Source organism: Stegastes partitus, unplaced genomic scaffold (assembly GCF_000690725.1).
Source record: "Stegastes partitus isolate 25-593 unplaced genomic scaffold, Stegastes_partitus-1.0.2 Scaffold1724, whole genome shotgun sequence".
Taxonomy (NCBI): domain Eukaryota; kingdom Metazoa; phylum Chordata; class Actinopteri; family Pomacentridae; genus Stegastes; species Stegastes partitus.
The window spans coordinates 99,928-126,923 of NW_007579455.1; the positions used below are offsets into that span (position 1 = coordinate 99,928).

Below are 26,996 nucleotides of genomic sequence, written 5' to 3' on the forward strand. Positions count from 1 at the left end.
TTACTAGGAAAAAAAAAAAAAACAAGTTTCAGCCTCACAGTCAACAGTTTATTTACAGAACTTCACAGGGAGGAGCATCATTTACACTTTTCCCTGAATATAAACCATAAAATATATGCACGGTTTTGCATGTTTGAGCACAAAAACAACAAATCACATATACAACGGGCCTTTTTCACAGCAGACACGTCGACTTGTCAGAGTAGGAAAAGCCCAAGTTACTATTAACATGAACAATGACTGTAGTCTGTTCACGTGGTGCAGTAAACTCAATGTGATACAGATTTCTGGAATTCAGCTTGTGCCATTTTCTCACCGTGATATTTCAAAATATCTTCTATGAAAAAGGCAAAAATCAAGTATACAGAACAAAGCTGGTTATCTCTATAGAGGTTTAGACTTCCCAAACAAAGTCAGCCCCTCACAGTAAACCTTCCCTGGTCTTCATGTTATACTGTATGATAGTAAAGATGCACACAGGCACTGTTTTCCTTGGTAATGTGTTCAAGAAATCAGATATTTGGCAACGACAAGCTTTGTTTTGTAAAAAATCAAACCCAGCTATTGTGCTTTTATGTCATTGTTATAGGCGCACAGTGTAAACTGAATCATTGCTCCCACGTGTTCTGTCAAGGATGATGTAGGTTATGATTAACATGTAAGCAGCATCAAAAATACAACACTCTAACATCGAGTTAATATGCAACAAATATATACAGAATACAATCTTTAATATACTAAAATAACACTATTGATCATGGCATGAGAAATTATTTTGTCTCTCTTAAACACTATTTCATGTGCTGAGTGTCATTCAGAAAAATTCATTCCTCTCCTTCTGGTACAGTTAAAACTTTGAAATGACTGGAGTGTTAAACAGGCTTCACAGAATATATTAAAGGTAGAGTCAGCGATTCTAATCCAATACATTTAGTCGCCAGATTCAGTGAATATCTCCTCATTGTCTGCCGGCTGTCTGTTCTTTGTGTGAGCTGAATAAAAAAAAAAAAAAATCTGGTGTTCGTATACAGCCCTGGCTCTGTACATGGGAAACAAAGTGGCTTGTGTGGCTCCACAAAACACTACGCCAGTGTGTTGGGAGCACATTCATGCTTGTTGTGCACAGGGTGGAGGGGGCACAGGCCTTTAATCTGACAGCATTTTATCTTCATTTTACGTTCAGATTTCATATCAAAGCCTGCGCACTTTCTTACAACGCCTCTTCTCAGATCAAATCTCCTGTGCTCCTGCTACCTGTTTCTGAACAGATGCTCTGTGCTGTTTTAGTTTGAGCTCACCTTTGCATTCAGACTGCATCTGCAAAACTTCTGCTCTCAAGTTTGTGCTGTTACACTCGAATGTGTGTGAAACAACCCTGTCAAAAGTCCCCAACAGTAAGAATGCCAGGTATGACGCTGACCAGAGAAAATATCCTCCATGCAGGTGTGTTAACCTCAAACTTGGGAGGGAAGACAAAGTTTTGCAGGAACGCATTACAAAGCCTGATTGTAAAATGAAAAAAAATATGCTCACAAACCGAAAAACAGTCTTGACTGAAGATAGGAAAGCAAGTCCATAGCTACTATTCTCAAAATCCCCTCAGTTTGCAGGAAACAACAACCTCCGAGCAGCAACCTCCACGCTAAAAATACCAAGTTTTAACTAAGATTTGGATCAGAGATAGCTATTAATGACAATGCCCTCCTCACCACGTGCAAATGTTCCACCAAAACAAGTTCTCCCTTCAGTATTTTGCAGAGTTACTATCATTACACCCTGGGCTGAGCTCTGCCAAAGACAGTTTAGTGATTTAGGGGTCAAGTGATTGTTGGTTTGGCCAATTGTTAGATCAAATAAAGGTAAACGTTTTATGTTAATTAAACATATGGAAAACATAATGGAGCACAATAATGGCAAACGAATTCAGTAAAGATAGTGTTATGTTGGAGTTTGTGTTATGTTAAATTTTAAGACTTTAATTGTTACTACAACTGTATATCTGTTTCAAATATTGGTTATCGATCTCCTTAGTTAATAAATAACTGATAGTTTCTATTATTTTGAGTAGTTTAATGGTCTGCCCATGTCAGACTACTGGCAGGCTCTCTATCTGCACAATAACGAGCTGAAAATCAACCATCTTTCTCCAGAATCGCAGACTCCACCTTTAAACAATGTCACAAACACTGGACTTAGAAAACTACAGGAAATGTCCAACGATCATACCTTAGTGCTTCATTTTCACAGAAATAATACCTTAAAAAACAGCCAAAAAAAAGACGACGGCATCATGTCCTGTGGCAGAAATTACAGTCTGGTGCCCTTCCCTGTTTTGTTCATTGGTACGTCATTATTCGGCTTCTTCATCTTGTCGTCGTCGTCTACCTCCTTCCCTGAATCTTCCAGGTAAAGCTTGTCCAGCTGGTCGGGGTCGATGTAGGTGTAGAAGCAGGTCATGATGGAGAAGATGACGCAGACGCCCAGCAGCAGGCCGGCAAACAGCACAAACTCTTTCCACTGAGGCAACAAAACGCAGGTTAGTGTATATATGAACTGCAGCGGGTGAAAAGAGCTTCAGTTACTTTAATGCTGAGGTTTAGTGCACACTGTAGCAGGATTACAATGCATGTAATGTTTATATGACAAAGGTTTTTAGCTGCAGATATGAGTTTTATTTAAGCCAGAGTAATAAAAATGAATTTATGGGAAAGACACAGGAGAAGTTCACCCATTGTTCTCATTTAAACTGCAGGTAGTTTGGATTTTATGTTGGTTTTGAAATTTCTGCTTCCAATCAAATACAGTGGAGGTCATTTAGATTTTATTTGTGGGTCTTACAGCACTGAAGCATGCATTTTTAAAAAGTTTATTTAACTACAGGGGTAACCAAATAGTCCACAGTAAATAGATCTAGGGAAAAAGGCTGCTGTGAATACATGAAATGAAGCTAAACTTGGAGAAGAAGATGACCTTGGCAAATATAAAGAAAACTATCTGCACAGCTGAACACCACTAGAGGGAAGTGAGAAACTGTGTCTTTTGTAATTCAGGGGAAGTGACGGTTTAGAAGAGCTACACAGTCTATGTATTCATGACATTAAGAACAGTTTTGGCTCTTGTTGTGGTGTGTACACCCTTCTTCTTTATCATATATAGGAGATTTAAATGTCCCGTGAAGTCTTACCTGTTCCAGTCCTGCTCCTTCTGCCACAATCAGCACTATCACGTTCCCAAAAGCGACGGTGAGCAGCCAGCCGGCCTGCAGGACTGACTTCATGTTGGCTGGAGCCTGAAGGGAACAGAGATCCAGTGGTCGTCAACAAAAGAGACAACAAGCAGCCTGGGGCTTGTTCAAATATTTAAAGGCTCCTTAAAACGGGATCATTGCTTCCTAAATGTGATGGAAAGCTTTCTATTTTTGTTGAAACAGTCATGGGCGGGACTTCAGACAGTCTTAAGGGTAGAACTTTGTTTTTTTTGTCATGTCTAACAGGTCCCTTTATTCTACTCCTGATGACTTCATGCCATAGTTTCTGTGCAGTTTAAAAGATGGAGTTGAACTCATTTAAACTCAATCCTAGTTTAGAGTATGTGCAGAGACACGATTCATTTTAAAGGAGACAGTCACAAATTGCCTAATGTGCTCTATCAACAATTCTAAACACTGCTCATCTTAAAATAAGACAATGGTCAATGTCAGAAACATCAAATTTTATGATAAAATGTCAAAATAAGTGTTTGTTTACTCATATGTGATAAGATTAAAATATAATGTGCACATGACTGAATTGAGTGGGAGGAAAAAGCACAAATGTCACCATAACAGAGCTTCAGCGTGTGTTTGGCTGTGATACATCTAGAATAAACGTCTATAATACAGTTGAGGATGACATCAGTGTTGGGTTTTTGTTTTAGGAAACAATGAAAAAGAGGTCAAGACTGGTCAGATTCCTGAAATTCTAACACATGTAAGTGTAATACAAATAATGTTAATGTGCTTGAAATTACTGAATTAAAATGCTACCAGAATTAAAAGACAGTAAATAGGCTTTTAAGTACTAATATGGATTGCACTTGAGATAAATACTGTAAATTGAAAATTAAGGAAAAGTATTTATTTTAGATTTATACATCATATGAACTTTAACTTTCCTAAAATAATAGATTTTTCAGATGAAGTATGTAACTGATATTATTTTGAGAAGATACAAAATAATATTTCATTGATGATGGTTGTTTCTAATTGTGGTATATTCAGTAGCTCTTGTATGTTGAGGCTGAACAGAAGAGGCAGAAAAGCAGGACTGGTGAAAATGGTTGGACTGATCCTATTCCTACTTGTGAAGCTTGTTACTAATAAATACACACTGTTTATCAGAAGTAGCAGTTTCACAGCAGTTATAACTACCATTTTCATGTGATCTTCAATGGATGGATCCTTTATAACTGGTGTTTTGGCTGTGAAACGCTCTGAAGGATTTACAGGTGGGTCTGAAAAGTTATGTTGCACCAACGTGGAGCTACTCAGCTGTTGTCAACGTGCAACTCGTGCAAAAAGGCGTAAATGCACATAAATCCTCCATCACCATTATATTCTGTTATATACTGAGAGAAATGTGAATGTACAGACATACTTCTCTATGCAGAAAAGTCAATGTGCTGCAAAAATGGTTTGATGAATTTCCATTGACGTTTTGATACTTTTTTGTTTCACTATAAACACTTTTTCTCTTTTTACGCCACATATGTCACTAAGAAAACTGCTTTCAGTCTATATCAAGGTTGTAATGCAGCTACAGTTACTGTTACCCTCAGGACTTTTTTTTTCATGCTCACAGGTAGTGAGTGATATTCAGTCCACAGATCTTTAGCGGGGCTTTGAGGATACAGAGAATACAGAGAATACAGAGTCAGAGCCTAACTGATGGTGTGTATCATGACAAACCTGTGAGTAGGAGAACTCCAGGCCTGTGATGGAGAACATGACCTCTCCAGCAGTCATGAGGGCATACTGGGGGATCTGAAGGGCGACGTGCACGTTGTTGGCTTTCACATCCTCCATCTTGTGAGGCACGATTTTACCTGATTCCTGACAAGGCACACAGAGAGTCCATGTTGTACATCTGGAAAGATCTGTGATCTACAAAGTACATTTTAAAGGAAGTATCCTGACCTCCATGAGTATGATGGTGTAGATAGCTCCGAAGTCCAGCAGGCCCAGGTCAAGTTTAGAGCACTCGCCTGACTTTAAGCAGCAGGTGGCGTCTTTATATCTAGGCAGAGGAAGGAGGCACATGAAGGATGGGATGAATTAGAGGAAAACGAAATTGATTTGACCAGCTGAGTCAACCTATACTTAAGATTTTATATCACACAAACATGAAGTCTTTAATTGAGGCTACATTTTACATGAAGAATGTATTTTGAAGGTGAAACCAGAACTTCCTGTTTCAGTTCTATGATAGAAAACTTGATGGGAAGTCACACTGTAAATCACCAGATACTCAGCTGTGGACCATTTACCAGTCCTATAATTTACAAAGATTTCATTTAGAAATGCTAATTTAAAATAGAGTAATATATCTATTTATTCAAACCTCACATTGTTTGTTGACTCACACCAATCAGCCACAACATTAAAACCACTGACAGGCCAGGTGAATAACATCTCATCACAACGCAACGTTTTGCCGGTAAACTCTGAGTCCTGGCATTCATGTGGATGTTACTTTGACTTATAGATTGTATAAAAAGATGGACAAACCCTCCGTCATGTCACCCATACGTTCCTCAACAGAAGTTTAAAGTTCAGTGTGGTGGCTTCAGTCATCTGCATTTATTTCATTTTTTTTTTATTTACATGCTTTATTGGCTGACCGACTTCATCTTCAGTCCACACCCTAATTATGCATAATTTTAAGCATTAAAATAGTTTAGACAGGTGAGTTATGAAAAAAAGGTCCACCCCTGTATGGTTGTCGTGAATGGGGAAATTAGTTAAAGAGACCAGAAGTGTTTTTCCTACCAGGCTGCAAACATGTCTATTAGTTGGGTTTTTTTTAACAGTGGGGTCTATGGGGATTGACTCCCTTTGGAGGAAGCCTCAAGTGGCCAATCGTGGAACTGCAGCTTGTGGCACTTCTGTATTAGCTCCACTCAGCTTCATCCACCTAAACATTGTTGCAGACCAAGACTCTCAGACATTGCACCCTGACACACCACAAAAACTGCTCAGGGTCGGCTTGAGGAACTCAACAGAGAACACAACCTGACCTCCAAACTCCCTACAATTCAGTCCCATCGAGTATCCACAGGATGCATCAGTATGAGCCCAGTCCATGGATATCCCACCCTGCAAAACACCCAAAGAATACACTGCCAACATCCCAAATCCAGACACCCACAGAGGTCCAGTGTCCACAACCCCACTGGTAAGAGCATTCTGGTGGCCAAAGTGGGACCTTCACATGTTGTGGCTGATCAGTATGTCTTATGGTATCATACTATAGACAGAAGGTGGCTTTAACAGTTTGACTTTTTAGTTTAGACGCCCACATCCCCCCAGGCCAACTCACTCTCCATAAGGCACAGTCTGGTTAGGAGACACATCGTAGTCGGAGGACACGTTGAAAACCACATTTCCAACTGTCACGTTTAAGTCCTCCGGCAGTGTGTTGAGGAACCTGGAAAATTTAAACCAAAAGATCTCAAGAGCAAATCTAACACGTTACTGAAAGTTGACCTACATTTTAATGCAGCAAAAGATGCATTAGCTTAAAATGTTTTACAGTTAAAGTATAAAAGCTGAGCCATAACACATTTTACCTCACTAAAGGATTCCCGTCTTCGTTTTTTATTATGAAGTCTTCTACCTGAATGATTAAAAAACAGCTATGTCAAGGAAGTTTCTGTCAATAACATTAATTTCTCTTTCAAATTTCCGATCTAGTAAAAATTTCTGGCCTAAATGAGCTGTTTCCTCATTCAGCATCTTATTGTGGATGATCCTAAATTAACACAAAAATAATCTAACAAGAATTTTTGGATTTGTGTTTTTGTTTGTTCTTTACAAACTGTTTCAAGCAGGGTTGGCCTTCAGTTTTCTTTCTTTCTTTCTTCCTTTCTTTCTTTCTTTTTTTTTTTCAATATTTAATAAAAACAGAAACAGCAGCAACAGAAACAACTGAAGACCAACTTCATGGGCACTCACAAGTTTGCACTGAGTTCCAGTAGGTCCGGGGTATAAGATGAGACTGTAGGATTCCTCTTCTTCAAACCTCTGGTTGCACTCTGAGCTTGTTCCCATGTAGGTGACTGAAATCTCAGTGTACTTGACGGGGCCCCCCAGTGGAAGCGTCTCGTATGTAGGAGAGTCCTGATACAGAGAAACCAGACAGGTAATGTTGAGGTTCTGTCTAAAATTTGTGCATCAAAGCACATCCTTACAGCTCACATTAAGAACAAAGACATATTTACTGGTATTATTTAGTAAACTGAGGATGCAAAAAATGTCTAAAATGTTTGTGTACAATGGCAGGAAGCTTAGACAGTGAGTTGGTAAACAGAAACAGCACATTCAGTACAAGCCAACTGTATCAGACCATCATTTTTACTTTTTATGGATGCTCGTGTTTCCATTATCCTTCTGATCTTATTGGTAAAACGTCTGTTTATTATTCACAAATTGTATTTTTATTTCTGCTTATATGTTTTGTAAATTCTATGTTTTATGCTGTTTTGGCCAGGACACACTCCTGCAAAACAAACTTTTAATCTCAGTGAGGCATTTGTGGATCAAATGAGATTAAAGATAATAATATGAATTGACAGGGGCGTCATGGTGGCGCAGTGTTATTGTTGAATGTGTTGCACGTTGCCGGTTTGACGTGGATGGCAGGTTAATTGGTGATTCTAAATTGGGTGTAGGTGTGAATACGATCATGCACGACTGTGATTAACTGGCAACCTATCCAGGGTTTTACCTCTCACCAATGTCAGCTTCGATATGCTCCACAGGATAAAGCGGATAGAGTTAATGGATGATCAAGCAAAGAGGGTGGCAAAACCTGGCAAACTCTCTACAACTCCTCACTAGTATGTATGATGCAAAAGAACACCAATAAGCCAGTATGTACATATGAATTTGATCATTTTGTGCTGCCTTCCATCAACAGCAAATACTATAAAAAGTTGTGTCTGGTTACCTGAAGGTATGGTATCGGTTCTGGAAACAGGTTCTTGCTGAGGACATTCACACTGGCATCCCCTCCTGCCAAGTTGACAACCTGCAGGAGACTGTTCTGTGCAGGTGCAGGCTCCACCACCGTTTTCTAGTAGACGGAAAAGGATGTTACTGCCCCATAATGAAAAGTATCCACTGTATATGCTACCAGCTTAAAGCATTACGATGGCGATAAAATACAAAAAGGATGCTAGGAAATGTACATTTATCATTGTAGAAAAGGGAAGACACAATAATTTCTCAGCAGAATGAAAAAAAATGGGCGAATTTGCTTGGAAGAATATACTGTATATATTTCTAGGCACTGCATCTGATATCAAGAGATAACACGGTAATATTGTGTTTGGAGTCCAGAATTGCCAAAATGATTATACTATTGAGTTCCCATTCTGGCACACAAGCTTGTAAACATAACTGCAAGCGACCCGCATGATTTCAAATTTGCATACTGAAGACGGGTCTAATTTCATCTGCCAGCTGCTACATTATGAGGACATCATATGCAAAAACACATTTGGGGGCCTTGTGACAGTTTATATAACAATTTAAGTGTAAGTACAGCTGAGAGGATATTATGGTCAATGTTGCCAATTCCCAGGACTGGAAATGACAGAAGAGCAGGTTTTCCTGGAGAAATGCGAACTCTGAGTTTATTTATTTCAGGTATTCTCATGTTTTCTTGATGGGAGTGCAAGTAAGAAGGAATTCCAGCTAACTGTGTGTGTGTGTTGTTGCACTTTTGGGTCAACTTCTGTTGTTTTAAATGTGCAAAACTAAAGGTTTTGGTGTCTTTCTGCAGCAAGAGGAAACATCAGCACTGCCGTTCATGCGTACCACAACGTTGATCTCCACCAGTGTGGCTGATCCGAAGGCCAGCGCTGCAAAAATCATTCCTGCGGCCATTTTCCTCAGAGGCCTGAAGACACAGAGGGTCAGTGATGAACAGACAGCCAACACCTTTATGCTTTTTTCATTACCGTAAGTACAGTGCGTGTTTACTGTTCAGAAAGTCAGGCTTTATCACTTTATAAATCAGAATGATGATTTCATTATCAGATCTCCTGCCTGATAAGGAACTGCCTCGCTTTGACGCAATGCCATCTGCTGCAAAAGTCTCCTTTACAACCTGAGCTAGTCTCTAAAAAAAAATCCCCTGATGCCGTATTTGCACTTCTTTAAGTCATTATAGTTCCTGTTTCCTGAGAAATAACGACTAAAATCAACTTAGTAAATCCTTTAGTAAATATTCCAAACAAAGATTTACAAGTTTTGCACTAAACACACACTCGTTAGGTTTGCATTTGTAAATGTAAAGCATATTTTCCCACAGTCATTAACTGGCTATCCTCCTGAGATGTATACCGGGGACATATTTGTGATGGTTCAATTTTCCAGTTTAAGATGCTTCCTACATGCTTATGGCTGCAATAAAGAAGGGAGTAGCCAAGAAACAAACAAACAAAAAAACAACAACTGGCTTCTACTCACGTAATCTTGATTCTGCAAAAAGCAACGAGCGGATATATGATGAGGTCAAAGATGGGCACAAAGACAAGAATCAGCATAGCATTGAGCATCTAGACGACAGGGAGAGAGAAAAACACACCTCTAAATGACTCTATAAAAGCTCAGTAACAGTCATAAAATCATAAAGGTTGCAGTTATGCACGAATAACAAGACTAATTCAGATTCAATATTGCTTGTGAGATGGCGAGATGGCAGAGATAAACAGCTATAAAGGGGTTTTCATGAGAATGATGGCATCACTTAGACGAGTCAAACACGAGGCGTCTTCAAACTGAGACGCACTGAAGTGTGTTTTAATTGGAAGTGAAAAATACAGAAATGAAAAGTCTGTGATTCAGGTTGAATGGCAGGTTTTCTGTTAAAAAAAAATACAATATTTACACCATTATTACTATTTTATTGTGCTACACTCAAGTGCAATAGATTTAAAATCTATGATAGAGAAGTGTGGACTCTCATTTTGAAGAATATTTTTAAGCTGCTGACATCAGAACACTGATGCTCCTCTTGCAGACAAGACAACCATTAACATTTTATAGTTTAAAGGTGTACTGTTGGTTTATTGATTTGTTGGTTATTGATTAAACCTCTAAAGAACTCATGTCTGTGTATCAAAGTTACATATTTAGACGTTTTTCCATGAAAACAACCCCTTCTCCAGACGCCATGTTTCAGCTCCTTCCACAGATGTTCAATAGGATTGAGATCAGGGCTCATAGAAGGCCACTTCAGAATAGTCCAATGTTTTCCTCTGAGCCATTCTTGGGTGTTTTTAGCTGTGTTTTGGGTCATTATCCTGTTGCAAGACCTATGACCTGCGACTGAGACCAAGCTTTCTGACACTGGGCAGCACATTTCTCTCTAGAATACCTTGATAGTCTTGAGATTTCATTGCACCCTGCACAGATTCAAGACACCCTGAGCCAGATGCAGCAAAGCAGCCCCAGACCATTACAGAGCCTCCTCCATGTTCCACAGTAGGGACAGTGTTCTCTTCTTGATATGCTTCAGTTTTGCATCTGTGAACATAGAGCTGATGTGCCTTGGCAAAAAGTTCCAGTTTTATCTCGTCTGTCCAGAGGACATTCTCCCAGAAGCTTTGTGGCTTGTCAACATGCAGTTTGACAAATTCCAGTCTGGCTTTTTATGATTTGTTTTCAACAATGGTGTCCTCCTTGGTCGCCTCCCATGAAGTCCACTTTGGCTCAAACAACGACAGATGGTGCGATCTGACACTGATGTACTTTGACCTTGGAGTTCACCTTTAATGTCTTCAGAGGTTGTTCTGGGCTCTTTTGTTACCATTCGTATTATCCGTCTCTTCCATTTGTCATCAATGTTCCTCCTGTGGCCACGTCCAGGGAGGTTGGCTACAGTCCCATGGATCTAAAATTTCTGAATAACATGTGCAACTGTAGTCACATCAAGCTGCTTGGAGATGGTCTTATAGCCTTTACCTTTAACATCTATAATTTTCTTTCTAATTTCCTGAGACAACTCTCTCCTTGGCTTCCTCTGGTCCATGTTTAGTGTGCTACACACCATGTCACCAAACAGCACAGTGACGACTTGTAACCCTATAAATAGTCCGACTGACTGATTACAAGTTTGTAGATACCTGTGATGCTAATTGGAGGACACACCTTGATTGAACATGTCCCTATGGTCACATTACTTTCAGTCTTTTCTAGGGGTGCCATCATTTTTGTCCAGGCCTGTTTCATGATTTTATTTTTTTTTAAATAATTCTGTTGAACCACGGTTCAAAAGCAACGTCTGATTTTCATTGCTTAATTTTCATAGATTTTTTATTTATTCTTACTTTTGTCATATTCAACTTATTTCTGTGACTGTTGCAGATTTTTCTTTCATGAGCCGAGGGGTACCAACAATTTTGTCCAAGTGCGTATATCATGCACTTTATAAAATACTGTCATAAAAGTTGGGTAGAAGGGAAAGAGTGGATTTCACCTCATTCAGCATTTTCTTATATCTGGACATCTTGGCATGCATTACTGCTTACACTGTACAAACTAAATCCCCACCAACAGCACAATGAGCTGCACATACCTGCATCTGGTCAGGCTTGATAGTGAAGGCCTCTCCCTGTAATAAAACAACACGAGAACACGAGAGTCATTTAAACTTTAACTTCTTAAATCCAAACTTAACGAGTGTGTGATTTAACGCAGCCATAAACAATAGAACATACAGGGATAAAATGACAAATTGCAGATCCAACCTGGACAGTTTGTGCAATCAAATAAAAATCAAAGCTTATGTAATGATATCAAAGTGCAGATATGTTATCAGATTTTGATATTTTTGACAACGTCGCATCATGTAAGAAAATTCTTACAAAAGCCAGGTTCATCCTCGTGGCTTGAAGCGTCCAGCGGGAACCCTGCAATAAAGAAAAACACAGACTGTTACCGTCAAACCAATTTAAGGTGACGGCTCCGCTGTTTGCTTTCCAAAATGATTGTCTTACTACAGCAGATTCTTTGTTTTCTTCGAGAGGAAAATCACGAAGAACCCATAAACATTTGTTAGTCTTTCCAAGGAATTTGTGGCATTGTTTGCTTAGCTTTTTTTTCCTGACAGTTTTATTTAATCAGTCGATTTAAATGAAAAATGGCTTCGGGGGGGAATGAAATTCAGGAATGTTGAATGTGGCTTTGAGGTTTTCCATAATCAGATGGTTGTGTAGGAGTGTTGACCAGAGAAGATAACAGATATTTAAAAGATTTTGTGAGAAAGCTTTGCCACAAGACTTTGACCTTGATCTGACTGAGAAGACTGGTCATGTTCAGTATGTTCATGTACTGAAGGAGGAAACTTGATTTAAAACTCAGGAATGTCTTTTTCTCAGTACTTGGTAAAATGAAGCCGCTGCTGCTGTTGCTGTAATATTACTTGGATTAAATGTCTGATATGTAATTCTACAGGGATTTAAGTGGAAGTCCAATTAAAAATAGTGGAAACTTATTGCTGTTTCTCCAAATTACAGCCTACTTTAGCTGTGTCCAAGCTGCACAATATACTGTGTAGTGAAAAAAACAAGATATTAAACATATAACAATAACATTTTTAATTCTCTTTATGTGATTATAACATTGTTTACAGTATTCTGGGACACTAGTATTTGCTTGTCATTTCTTGGAGAAATAATTCAACATCTAGGATTGTATTCGCTTTCTGTTGGACAGATGTTTTCATGCCAGCTTAGCTTATTATAAAGACTGGAAACGGCCATTGGACACAGCTAGCTTTGCTTTGTCATACTAGCAAACCAGCACCTCTTACGTTCACTAATTAAAATGCTCTACATCATTTGTTGTAATCCATACAACAACCTCCAGAGTTTTGACTTTATGAACATGCTAAAGGATAATCAGAGTTATTAAAGAGCCCATATTACGTCCCCCCTTAGTGTGTTATAGCATTTTAGTGCATATAAAAAGTCTGCAAAGTTTAACTCCAGAGTCCACATAAAAGGGAGTTGTTCTGTCCCTCAGAAAACACTGCTCCTTATCTGCCAGAATCATCTCGTTTCAAGTCACGTTTTTTTTTCCTGTTACTTATTTATGTCACCATGTAACATATTTGCATAACGCCTGGCTAGCGGCGAGTTTAGCATCCTCTCAAACAGACAATATAAGGCTATAAGGACTTGAGCTACGTTATATAACAAAAGTCCTGTTTGGTTGGACCAGATGACCAATCACAGCAGACTGGACGTTTCTGGAAGGAGCCTTTAAAGAAACCGCAGTTAAAACAGAGCGTGTCAGGAAGAACATGAGTAGAGATGATGCACCAGGGTACAGTACGGAAAAATCTGTGGGTTTTTTGAACACTAAAATATGTAAATATGTTCTAGTAGATCCCAAAACACAATGATAAACCTGTAAATGTGCATAATATGGGCTCTTTAAGATCCATCCTGCAGGGAACATGAATTTTTGTACCAAATTTAGTTCATAATTATTGAAGTATTTCAGCTTAGTTTAAAGTGAGCGGAACAAGGGACTGACAACAACGTCTGTAGAGCCTCTTCTAACTTTCATGCATTCAACTTCAGTGCATGTTATACAAATTTTGGAGTCGGGACGGTGTAAACTTCTGTACCTGCTGATCAAACAGAGCCCAGAACATTGGCAGGGGGATGTAGAGCACCAGAACTCGAAGAACCATCTTAATCTCTTGGATGAGACGCTTCTGTTAAGGCACAAACACACAGACGGGATATTTTAGTGCTGCAATCAAGGTACAAACATGCTTTCTCAAGTGATATCCTCGAGATAGACTCTAAGACGGATGCAAATTTCTGAGTGAAAGAGTTAATGGTAGTTGTTTTGTTGTTACCGAGTACTTCTCTTCAGCCCAGTCCAACCAATGTTTCCTCTTAGGCTCATATTTTGATCTGTACACACGGTTTTTGATGGCAAACTGCAAAAAAAAATTAAAAAAATCAAATAACTGGCCTAAAAATGGCAAGCGGACAGCTCAGAGGCAGCAGCAAAGCGTCAAATTCAGATGTTTATTACAGCACGAAATGATTCCTCACAATTATTAGCACTGAATCAATGTGTTTGCACTTTTTTAAATCCTCAGATACGTCAGAGGAGAAGAAGAGGGAGATGACTCACTCCAATGCAATTGCAGACTTCCAACAGGATGTTTCCTTGGGGAGGATTCCGCTTGTACATACCGCTGCCAGCAATGAACACAACTGCACAAGACGAATGTAGAGTCAGATCGGACTCAGAGGAGTGAAGAAGTTTGTGTAAGAAACGGCAGTCGCAAACAACTCGTGAGAAGAGCCAACATGCTTACATCAGCTTAATATTTCCCCTGAACAGCATGAAGCAGCACTATTTCACAATCGTGTATCTTATAAAGATGTACTGTCCCCTCCTGTGGCTTTTGAAATGCTTCGGGGTAATAAATTCTAACATGTTGTAAACAGGCTTCAGGCCTCTAACACTAAAACCCCCGATCTGTCTGTGGCCTCTCCAGTACTAAATCAGTTTGTTTTCACAGGGAGCGGCCAGCCGAGCATGAATCCCATAAGGATCAGGGGTGACAGGGACTCAGAGGCTGAGACAACTGACTGTCAGGATGTATGTGGACGGGCCTTGATCATGAGGGAGCCCAGCCTGTAAAAAACACCTCGTCAGCATGCAGATGGCAGCCTGAACAGCCTGAATGTGACAGTTAATTGGGACACTGATTTAGGTTTGTATTATTAGCTGATCGTTTATTGCCACCATAGTATTTTTACTACATATTTTGGCAGATAATAGAAATTTACTAAATGGCATTGTGAATGTATGCTGTGCATCCAAACCTTTAAACCCAAACATACCAAATATGTCAGTTTGAGCATTCAAAATGATGCGCAGGAAATTTAGAGCATTCGCATTTGGTGATGCATTCATTAAAAAAGCACTGAAACTTAAATCCAAAAAAGACAGCATGTACATTATGCGTGACAGAGGTTTCTGTATAATGTTTTGTCTTCTCTCTTTTGCTTTAAACATTGGCCATTACATGTTGTAATTTCCACTGAAGTTCACAGTTCAATGTTTATTGTCAACTTTACTGTCAAAATTTACTGTCAACTTATATCTCCTATATCTTATATGATCATAGTGTCCTTAAAGGGCACTAATTCTACACAAAATCTGCTTACAGAGTCCTACTGTTCATGTGAAAATATGGTCTTTTAAAACCCTAGAAGAAGTTGTGTAAATTGTGATGAATTGCTTTGGAGAATGTCACGTTAGAAAGCATCAGTTTGAGCTAAAGAGTTTGAAAAGAAACACTACCAGACTTCTGTTGCCCATTCCTTATCTCTCCTTGGGGCTTTAACAGCTACATAAGTCACTACTGACATAAATTGCCCCCTTGTGAGTAAAGTTTGGGAGAGGAAGAATCTGCCTTTTACCCTCACCCCAACCAGTCAAGACAGACTGTCGCACCAACTGAGCCCAGCTCTAACAAATCTGTCTTTTTTCCATCTACTGTCACCAAACTGCTTGCTCAAGAGGAATCATTGGATGTGTTGAGTTTCTCTCTATAATATAGTACAGGCTTGACCTTTCTATGTGAAGTGCTTTGGGGTGACTTATGGGGTGAATTGGCGTTGTACAATAAAATTTGACTGAAGACGAGTGATAAAACAGATAAATTCTACTGCATCACTCTTGATCCTTTTTTTTTTAAATGCCATTGTGAGTGTGAAAGTTTTATAGGAGAGCAATACTAAATCAGTCAAGTGTTGTTTTGTTTGGAGAAAACCTCAAATATTCTGCCTCAGGACATCATCCTGGTTCTTAAATTACCTAATTTGAGTAGTAATTGCCAAAAATGTAATGTAAGACAAAGGGTCTCCAGCCATTCTGTCTGCTCTGTGATGCTTTATTGAGGCATTGTCTCCAGTATAATGTTAACCATGTTCCCCACCTTAGTTGAGTGTTGAGGCTAAGTACAGCTGTGACTTAGTTTTGCATGCATTTCCTTCTAAACAAAAGAAGTAGACGGCTTCAATTTTAACCAGATGTTGATGAAAATCAGGGGATCACCAGACTTGGTACAAGGAATTCTCAGTGGGACAAAAGTATCTGCACCAAATTTCCCAGCAATCCATCTATCAGTTGTTGAGACTTTTCACTGAAAACCACAAACGTTGACTTCATGGTGGTGCTAGAGGAAAATTCAGCTGATCAGCAAAGTCTTCATCCTCTGAGAACCATGAATGTTTGTGCAAACTCACAGGCTGATGTTGCCAAGTCAAGTCAAGTCAAATGTCTCCACAAATATTATCTAAAAACCCTATTGTACTGGCAGATAGACTTGCATGTCATCTGCAAAAAAGTGAAAAGGAATGTTGCGTTTCCTTAAATATGAACCCCAAGGGTTGCATATGTAATGAACACAAGCCAAAAATCAAGCCTTGAGGGAGCCCACAAATGAGGATGCAGCGGCCTTTAAGCCTTGACACAAGCATGACCCGAAGGAAAAATGTTGTTTTCTGACGAATGAACTCTTTCAGTTTCACTGCTTTTAGGGATACACATGATTGGATGATGCTACAGCAGGATGGAAACTCACTTAAAGCCACAACCATCAAAGCTGCAGGAACCCCGAAGGCCAGAGCGTAGCAGTCACCACCGAAACACTGCACATCACCTGCAGGAACAGAGTCATGTTATTCGCATGCACTGGGTATGTATGTAACACATGTTGAACATTACGATTGTGAACACTCACTTCTCAGTATGGGTGTAATTATAGTCGACAAGAAGCTTCCAGCATTGATTGACATGTAGAAAATGGAGAAGAATTTCTGTCTCTCTTTGACCTAGAGGTGATGCATAAATAATCAGGAGTTAAACTGTGATCACAGGGTAAAGACACGATAATGGACACAATGCAAAATTTTGATTTGAAGCCATTTTCACACAGCTCGGTCAAGCAAGTAATTGCCGGTTTATATTTCCAGCAGGCAACTCCTAAAAAAGATGTTCCGCTTTTTAGCTGCCAACTGTTTCACTTTGTTTATCTGCTGTTTAGTGCCAGGCAGGTAGTGTACACCGACTTTATTACTGCTTGTTTGGGGAAAACAGCCGCCTGCTGCTGCTGGAAAAAAAGGCTGATGATAAGGATGAGATTAAAGTAGAGATTAACTGTAAACAATAAGTGAAAACATCCTACAATTCTCTGGTAAGCCGGAGCTGTGAACCATAAACACTAAAATGCCTTTGAGATTCAATGTTAAAATCAAAATATAGTGCACTTAAATGTGCAAGACATGAGCTCTTTGGTATCTAATTGGAGGAATAACTGCCAACAGCCTGTAAGTCTGCTAATGTAAGCTTTACAAGATAAAAAGACACAACAGATTTGCAGGGATTTTAAACATTTAAAGCTTTGTTTGGTACCATATTCCTATAATGCTGCACTGAATTTTATGTGGCTCAAAAGTTAAGCAGCTTTTATAGATACCATTACTTTTTTTTTATATAGCAGAAAACCTGAAAATACGCTCTATAAAACTAACAGGTACCTGGAAGCTGTTTTATTGAGAGTAATATTGACAACATTTGCTACTTGATGACCCAATCAAAATGTTCCATTACCAGCATATGCATGACTCACTGACGCATGTCGCAGTTTAGTTTTCTCTCTGTGTCCTTCATACAATGCAAACAATACAAACGGTACAAAAGAAGGTTTCAAAAAGAACAGCGGAGCCCTTACGTGCTCCTCGTCAAACTGGTCTCCTCCAAATGCTGCCACGCAGGGTTTGATTCCTCCGGTGCCGAAAGCAATGAGGATCAGGCCCAACATGGACAGAGCACTGGGACACAAAAATACAACAAACTGCTGATGCAAATGAACAATCAGGATAGAACTATATAGTAGATAGCATGAGAAGCAGTTACTGGTTCCACTCAAATATGAACCTTTTTTTCTTTCCTCTGCTTTGTTTGGTTGTGAATTTTTTAAGTCTATTCACAATGGCCTCTGGAGGCTGTGATGGGCATTTTTAATTGATGTTACCATTTGTGGACTAAACAGTTAATCAAGATCATTGCCTAACTTTAGCTAGATGTCACGCTTTTCAACCAGCGTCCACATCTCTATAATTTATGCTGTCCCGTTGTTTTGTTTGCTCAAACTGTCTGAATCGTCTCCAGATAACTTACATGTGCACGTCCCGGCTGCCCACGGTGGGAATGGCTCCCACCGACTTCACCACATGGCCGATCACATAAACAATGGACAGGTAGATGATGGTCCTGTTGGGAGCAAACTGTGGTTATGTGCATTCAGAGCAACACTGGTATTGTTATTATGTAACACTCTGTGAGTGATTCATGTCCACTAACAGGCAGTGTCTGGTCGATTTAGTCCAACCTCGCCAGTTAAAGGGATGAAATACTTTATGGTGTTTTGCAAACCGGCATCACACAGATGACGGATATATCTGATAACTGCAGCATTTTTTCAGTGCTTTGAGCAGCACAAGCAAAATTCCAAACACTTCCACTGTACGGGGGGTATAGAAACATATAATCTTAAAACCTCTGCACAGAAGAAATTGCATGGCTAGACACTGTGTTTATGCAATGTGGCTGGACCACAGATTGTATAAAATAGATGGACATAATCACCATGATGACACTCACTGGTCTGTGGAGTGTCATTTTGAAGCCTCAAGTTAGGAATAGCATTCCAGTGCGTATTGCATCCAATTATTGGAAATGATATCCAGTATTATTTTTAAAATTGGTATCATCATTTTTAATTGATTCCAGATCAAATAAATACATTTAAAAATATCCTACTTTAGTTCTCACACAGTCTCTACTTAGAAAGAAAAGCTGAAATGTTTTTATTTTAATAAACCATGTGTAAAACATATATCAACAAAGTCAACTCCTAGTTTGAAAATATTTTTTTTGAAATGATATGTAAGGAGTGAGAACTCAAAGACCCAATCCACACCCATATGGTTATACTTTATCAAACACAAGGTAGCCACACAGCAACATATATTCTGCTTTATCGTCTATTTCACTCTAATTGAGACACTAATTTACGAAATGAGCGTCATGCTGTATTGAAGGAGACTTGAAACTACTGATTGAAACCATAAACTCGTTAGGAAAACATCTACTGAGGTAACAAATCAAGTAGAAAGTAGGCTCACTTCCATACAGCTGGACTTATTATCGCAACCAGACGAGTCGCCCCCTGCTGGCGGTTAAAACAACTACTGGTTTAATGGCTTCACTTTTCAGACATGGCATCCATCTTTTATATACATCCCATGAGTTGAATTAACCCTTTAGTGCATTTGGAGCTGAGAGAAACAGGCACTCACTTGAATTTTCCGAGCCAGGAATCAGCGATGAGAGCTCCCAGGATGGGCGTGAAGTAGCAGAGGCCGCCGAAGGCATGATAGATAGCGGTGGAGAGGTCTTTGTCCCAGTGCAGGTAGTTGACGAAATAAAGGGTAAGCAGCGCTGTGGTCACAAACACAAGCTGTGAGGCACTCAGAAGATGGACACATAGGAAGAACAAAATACATCAAAACAAAAGCTGTCCTATTCCAAAGTGTCCAACTGATTAAGGGGAATATTTGCAGCTCTCAATCCTTTGCTAGTTGCTTACAGTCAATCTGTTTGAATTTTTGAATTCGGGAACGTGATTGTGTTGTCGTTACCAGGCATTTGTTATAAAGCTTTTTCCAGTAAGTGGTAAATCAGTCACACTAACTGGAGCCATTAAAAGCTATTAAGAGATAAAATAATGGAAGGCAGACTTAACCTCTGCCTTGTTGGTGACTCTGTCAACACAAACGCACTCTGTGGAGCCAAACTGTGTTCAAACCCAGACAGCTTTGTTTCATTTATTGTATGTTAAGGAAATCCCAAAGTGCACAGAGCCACCAAATTTATCAGATTTACCTTTTTTCTTGGTAATATGTTGGTGTAATTTCCACGTGACTGTTTCCACCATTAGTTACACAGAGTTTCAGGTTCTCCAACCTTAAAGCAGCTTAGGAGGAAATTAAAAGGTTGTTGAACTCATGTGCGTTCTCACTAAAGAAGCCTTTACAGACAAATAGGAGTCACCTGAGAATGTTTACCATGAACCCTGTTGGACATTAACATATTACAACTTAACTCAACAACCAGAGAACCTGCTTCCCTGGATGAGACAAAAACCTCTTTATTGAAAGTTGATATTCAGATCAGATCTCACGGTCTTCCTCAGCAGATGAAGTTCACTGGATTTTGACAGTTGAGCTTTAAAAAGCAGCTAATTTGTAAGAACTACTCTCATAATTAAACTTAAACGTTCAGCTCAGACTGACTTTACGAGGGCAACAGATCAATCCAAGGTAAATTGTAAGTTGTGGCGGTGCTTGTGAACCTTCAGCTCTTCATGTCTGATGAACTGATTTGGTGCTGAAATGGTTATTCAACTAATCCACTACTTTTTAAGTAATTTCTTCTAAGATGTGAGGATTCTGTTGTTCCCCAAAGATGAAAAAATAATGATTACGCTGTTTTTTTTAGTAATGAAAGTCCTTAGTATTGATTCGCAGTCCAAAGAGAATCCAAGGTAGTCTGATTTGTACTCTGTGTGTACTCTACACGTTGGTTTATCCATGTATTAATACCGGATTTTTATATTTAAAATCAGATACTGTATAGACTGCCAACCAATACTAAGAACTTCCAGTCATAAGAAGTGGGAAAGTCATTGTTTTGTCATCTGTACTGACTTCAAAAGGTATCCTAGAAGAGCACCTGATTTAGCATTTCCTTCAACTTTATTGATCTTGAGCCAGTGCAGACTTCTTCCTTATTTAAAATTACTGTTTTAAACATCTTTAAGTTTTTGACTGCTGGTTGAACAAAACAGACATCTGAAGATATCCCGTTTCACTTTGAAGCACAGCTGATGGACATTTTTTTTGACTGTTTTACATCATTTTATAGTCAATAAAAACTATATTGATCAAGTGATAATGACACAAGAAAAGCTGACCCTAAATATAAAACAGTGTAAGTTTAAACTCCTGAGCAGGAAAATGGGCTCCTGCACGGTGCGTTTAAGTGCAACTGATTGAAGTAATGTGACGGACAGACATGTGAGTGTAAATAAGGTCATGTGAAGACGCCTTATCTCTCTAGTACAGGCTCTCTCTTGTATTGGTCCCCTTTGAAAGAATAATCTTCAAAACAGTTTAACAAGCTGAACATCGTTCAACTCTGTGTGTAGGACATTTCACAGTTAGATTCAAAGACCCTGAAGCTACCTTGTGAATACGAAAATCCTGCTCTTCAGGTTGCCTATACATACATACACTAACATATGTTTTAGTTGACAAGGACGATGCAGTTTAACTTAGGGTCCAAGTCACAGCATGAATGTTTCAAATGTGCAAAATACAGCAAAGACATAAACACACACAAAAATATATAACAAAATACACTGATAGACTAAATATGATGCTCTACTTTGCTTTTAGCCAAACCTTAACCTTTGTTATGTAACGTTTATTACCTGCAACCGCTTTGATTCTACTTGGTTTTGTGTTCCAGAGTCAGTTACAGAGACAGCAGATTGTCCTAATTTAGATATACGATGTGTTATCCTACTGCTGCCATTCACGGTGCTCTTGTTTTCTCTTGTTTTTGGACATATGTGGAAAGAAATCCACAATTTTCTCCATATCATTCTCTTCCAAGCATCACCTTTCCTTACCTTTCATGCCATAGTAGGAGAAGCGTTCACAGAACTCGTTGACCACTATGAAGCAGATGCTGAGCGGGTAATTGGTGCCACATATTTTCTAAAAGAAGCAAAGTATATTTATTAAACACTGCTTGTGACACATTAATTAAACAACCACACTGACATGACAGTAAATCCATAATCCTCCGTCTGATCTCTGCTCTCTTTGTCACATCTGAACAAAAACTTGCAGATGTAGTCGATAGTTTCACCATCACTGTGGGGGATTGACTGATGTTCTGCTGTGAAATGTCAACGGTGCATTCTTTCTGTTGGTCAGCCTCACGTTAATCATTATGCAGAAATAGAAGTTTCATGGATTTAAAGCTTCTGATAAGATCCTTATCAGCAAACTGATGGAAAGCATCCAATGCATTCCTTCAACTACGAGACATATGACGGGTTTCTGCAACGTAACAGTTTGTACTTACGGGTTACCATCAGTTATCACCCATTATGCTAATATTCCACTTGTACCTATTTAAGAATTGAAGTAAATAGCTATACAAGTGTATTTTATTTAAGTGCAACTTCATACTGCTTATTGGGTACATTTTAAGTTTTTTTTTTTGTTGTTCTGCAGTTTTATAAATTAAGCTTTTATGATGTATAATTACAGAAATTATCCAATAGCATGCACAAGGGCACAAGAACCAAGCATGTAAAACATTATTTAGTTCCAATTAATCTGACAAGAAGTTAAGTTGATGCATTGTCATGTCTGTCAAGTTTCTGTTTTATGTGTGCACATTTTATGTTTCCTGTTTTAATTTGAAATCACTAACCGGTTGTCTCTGTCATAGATTTACTTCCCACACGTGTCTCGTCACACCTGCTCCCTGACGACTCTCTCTCACCTGTTTCCCATCTCCCCTCACTACCTCGTGTATTCTACCCTGTGTCTCTCACAGTCTCGTTGCCAGTTCGTTGCACTTCACGGTTTTCATCCCAGCGTTATCACAGCCATAGTCACAGTCTGCCTTGTGTACCACCTCGCTTTCTTGCCTTTTGCCTGCCGCTTTTGGATGCCTCTCCTTGTTTGGATTGACCACCTGTGTACCGAACCCTGCCTCTTATTAAACTTGTTTTTTGCCTGAACCTTTTCTGTGTCCACCTGTTCTGCCATCAGTTAGTTCACAACATGCATCCCTCCTTGTGACAAGTTATAGTCATATTGCTGCTAGGACTTATAGTCATCCTCAGATGTGTTCATCCCCTTCCATTAAAGAAAAGGCAAAATTCACAATAGTCACTCAAATAACTAGAAACTGACAAAAGTAATAATAAATAAAAATTTGCTAAATTATCAGTTAGTGAAATCAGACATTGCTTTTGAATTGTGGTTGAAAAGAATAATAAAAAATAAATGTCCCATATAAATTAGCGCACTTTGCTGATGAGCCAAAATCAAAACACCTGTCAACAGGAGCAGAAGTCTGACTGAGAGTTACAGAAAACACTTGATTGCAGTGATTGGCTCAAAGGGTTGTTCAACTAAATATTAGTTTATGGTTCCCATCACGCTTATTTGCTTGTGTGTTTTGTTTTGTTTTTCTGTTGAACCACAATTCAAAAGCAATTTTCATTATTTTTTTCTTTATTATTACTTTTGTCAAATTCGGCTTATTTCAGTGACAGCTGTGTTTTTTCCTTCTTTAATGGGAGGTATGAATACATTTGAGGACCACTATAGTTTAAAGGTCACTTCACCCAAAATTACAACACTTTCCTCACTTCTATTTTTATGCAGTATTTGTCCAAAGAGTTCTGCTTCCATCGTGCTACACTGAAGGTGAATCTAACTTTGTTTGCATCCCTTAAAGCAGGAAATTACAGTAGCTATGATTAAAAATGTCAAAAAAAAAGAGTAAATTCCATTCACTGATATGTTTTTATCTCATTTCTGTCTAGCACTAATTATTAATGGCAAAACGAGCAATTTGAAGATGTCAGTTTAGACTTTTGTCACTATTTTGTTGTATCATCTTAACTAGACTATTTGGTAGTTGCAGCAATCTAAGTGAATAATTAAAAGATTAGTTAATGATGAAAATAATTATCAGTGGCAGCTCTGATGTCTACAGTACATCAGTTAGACTTGACGTTGCCTGAACGAGTTCTAACTTCATACAAACTGTCTACACACAAAAGTTTTATTCTTTAAAGATGAAAACTTCAAAGAAGACATTCCCAAACCTCAGCAGTCTCACAATTTGCACGTTTTGCTGCCAGAAAAGTGTGTGCTGAAGTAAAAAGTGGAGTTATGGACTTGTAATAGAATATGTGCATTCCTCCCCTCTAATAGAAACGATCCGGAAGCAAAGTGAAAACCTCTAACATTTACTGATAGACACAACAATGCCTCTGACACGAGTCTTTTTCTCTGCAGCTTATCAAACACAGAAATGTGTGACACGTCTGGAATGTGCAGGAAGTTTGAACTGCGAGCAGAAACCTTGCTGGAACACGGATGAGCTATTAAAGTCCAGCAATTTATAAATTAATTACAATAACATAAAAAAGGTACTTCTTTCACGTTTGAAGAGGCAATTTCCTAAAGTAAAATACACAAAAGTGGAGAGAAAAGTAAACCACGGCTGGATTTGCGTTGACTCAGCAGGGAAAATATTGAATGACAAAAGTTGATCTAGAACGAAAACACTCCTCACTTGATGGAATGAAATGTGTGCCCATGACCAACCCATGGTAAATCCAATCTTTTTGTGTAGAGATCAGAGTAAAATCCAGCATTTTCTCTATTTTTCATTCAGTCTTCCAGCTTCTGTCTGCCGCTGCAAACTCTGACCTCATGTCACCTCGTACAAAACAGTTCCATGGCGTTTGAAACAGTCATCATGTCTGCAACAGTCGCTCCAGGAAACTCAGAAAAACATGAAACTGGTACATTCCTACACTGTGAAAACAAAAATACTCTTTAATACTTTTCACAGGATTTCTTCTGTAATTTGCGGTTATTTTACAGATTTTTATGCTTTGTGATGTTGTAGTTAATAACTAGTAAAATCACAGGAAACATTTGTTTTAATTTACATTTTAAACATGAAAAATACAGGCCAAAACTGTTTTTGTTTTTTGTTTTTTTTTTTAAGTTTTTTTTTTTATTTTTTAAGTCCAATGCAATGTATTTTAATCAGCAAACAATAATGGTACTTTATGGATATTTGCTGTAATTTGAAAAGGGGAGAAAACATGTATAATAAGAATAAAAAACACTTATTTTGTAGGGTTTTTTGTTTTGTTTTGTTTTTAAATTACAGACAATATCTACTAAAGTCACACACCAAAAAGGATTATCTACATGTAAAATGAAACAAGTTAAAACTGGTGATGATGCTAAAAAATCCAGATTTTTACAAATAGTTATTTGGTCTTTTTTATCGTGTGAGTGAAAGATTAAATCTGCTAAAAAATAAATAAATAAAAATTAAAAAAAAAAATAAAATAACTATAATCACTTTACAGATATTTGGCATTATTCTCAGAGTTTTTAAATTTTTAAAGGTTATTGTATTCAACTGTTTTTAACATATTTTTCAGGCACCTTTGCTACCAGATTTTCACTGTTGTTTTTTTTGTTGTTTTTTTTTTTTCACATTTTTTCCCCCCCACAGGATATTTGTGGGGGTTTTTTGATACTGCTGCTGAAACCCTAAAATTAAAACTACAAAAAAGACATGTAAAAAAAACTACATTTCTCTGTTTATCTTGACACAACATCTTTCCTGAGATTTCTTGCCTCCATCCTGCTACAGTGGAGGTGATGGTAACTTCGTTTGCAGCTTTTGAAGCAGAAATCAGCTTCATTTAGGATGCTGAAAATGTGAAAATGTAAACTTTTACTGTTTTATGTCCACTGAGTAAAGTCAATGTGCTGGTAGGGATCATATGACACCAAAAGCTTTAAAAATGGACCTTGTTCTGCCAAATGTCACTCCCATTTAAATGACTCCTTGACAACAGGGACTGCTTCTTACGTGAATGCACTGCAGTAAACACAAAGACACCCTGGACAAAAGCTGGCCAAAAAAAGAGGGCATCTATTTTCTAGATATCTCTGAGGATGATAAAAATAAGCTATTCACGACCCTTTAAAAGATCTGCTATCCCGAGCTGTCTGCAGAGGAGATGATCGTGAGTACATGTGGCACCAACTTTCTCCAAACAGTCTCCAGCCTTGGACGCGTTCTTGTGCCGCAGAGGAGGGACCGCCTGTTGCATCACCTCACCGTCAATTTAACGGTTCGACGAGAGCTGCTTCACACAACAAACCAGCTCTCTGACTCTCTAACCTACAACTTTTAAACCAGAACAAAAAAAACACATCATCTCCCTGTTGTCTGTCCCCGACATCTGCAGCAAACTCGCCTCCAAGCGTCCACGCGTCCACACAGGCAACTTTTTACGCAGCATATTAAAAAAAAAAACTCCTCCAAACTTTTCAACAACGTGAAGCAGTCGGTGCATGCTCCAGAAAACTATATTTACCTTCCCCATGTTGCGTTATTTGCTGGTGAAATTTCTTAGGGTCTCTACTGCCGCATCGGGAGCTCCTGACTGACATCCAAGTCCGTCCCACTCTGTTCCGCTCTCTGAGGGCACGAATGGAAAACCTCGATCATTTATGCTCTTAAAGCCGACTTGGAAGTTAATATTCCACCACAAGGCTTGGACTTGTTACCTCAGGAAGAGCGGCGGGCTTCCACAGACTGCACTTCTTCAAAGATCCCAACGCAGCAAAGTATCACCAGATGCGTATTTCTTGTTTTTTTGGATATATCTTCAAAGTTGGCATTAAACTCACTCTGTGTGGAGCAGCAGTCCGCTGGTTGTAAGTGTGATTCCAGCCTCTCTGCTGCACAATAGTGTTGTTGTTGTTGCGCACGG

General features: G+C 38.8%; 1 protein-coding gene across 1 annotated transcript; it reads right to left on the reverse strand.

Moving 5' to 3' along the window:
* Positions 1-31: 31 nt before the first annotated feature.
* Positions 32-26,996, reverse strand: slc15a2 (solute carrier family 15 member 2). Its single transcript, XM_008301877.1, has 23 exons — positions 26,791-26,996; positions 26,598-26,701; positions 22,062-22,149; positions 19,666-19,807; positions 18,485-18,577; positions 18,036-18,135; positions 17,046-17,136; positions 16,887-16,964; positions 14,420-14,502; positions 14,136-14,219; positions 13,899-13,988; positions 12,130-12,174; positions 11,841-11,876; positions 9,731-9,819; positions 9,077-9,158; positions 8,205-8,330; positions 7,211-7,375; positions 6,826-6,872; positions 6,576-6,683; positions 5,174-5,273; positions 4,946-5,089; positions 3,185-3,289; positions 32-2,517 (listed from the first exon to the last, which is right to left on the reverse strand). Exons 2-23 carry the CDS (start codon positions 26,604-26,606, stop codon positions 2,308-2,310), a joined length of 2,115 nt encoding a protein of 704 aa, XP_008300099.1. The 5' UTR covers positions 26,607-26,701; positions 26,791-26,996; the 3' UTR covers positions 32-2,307.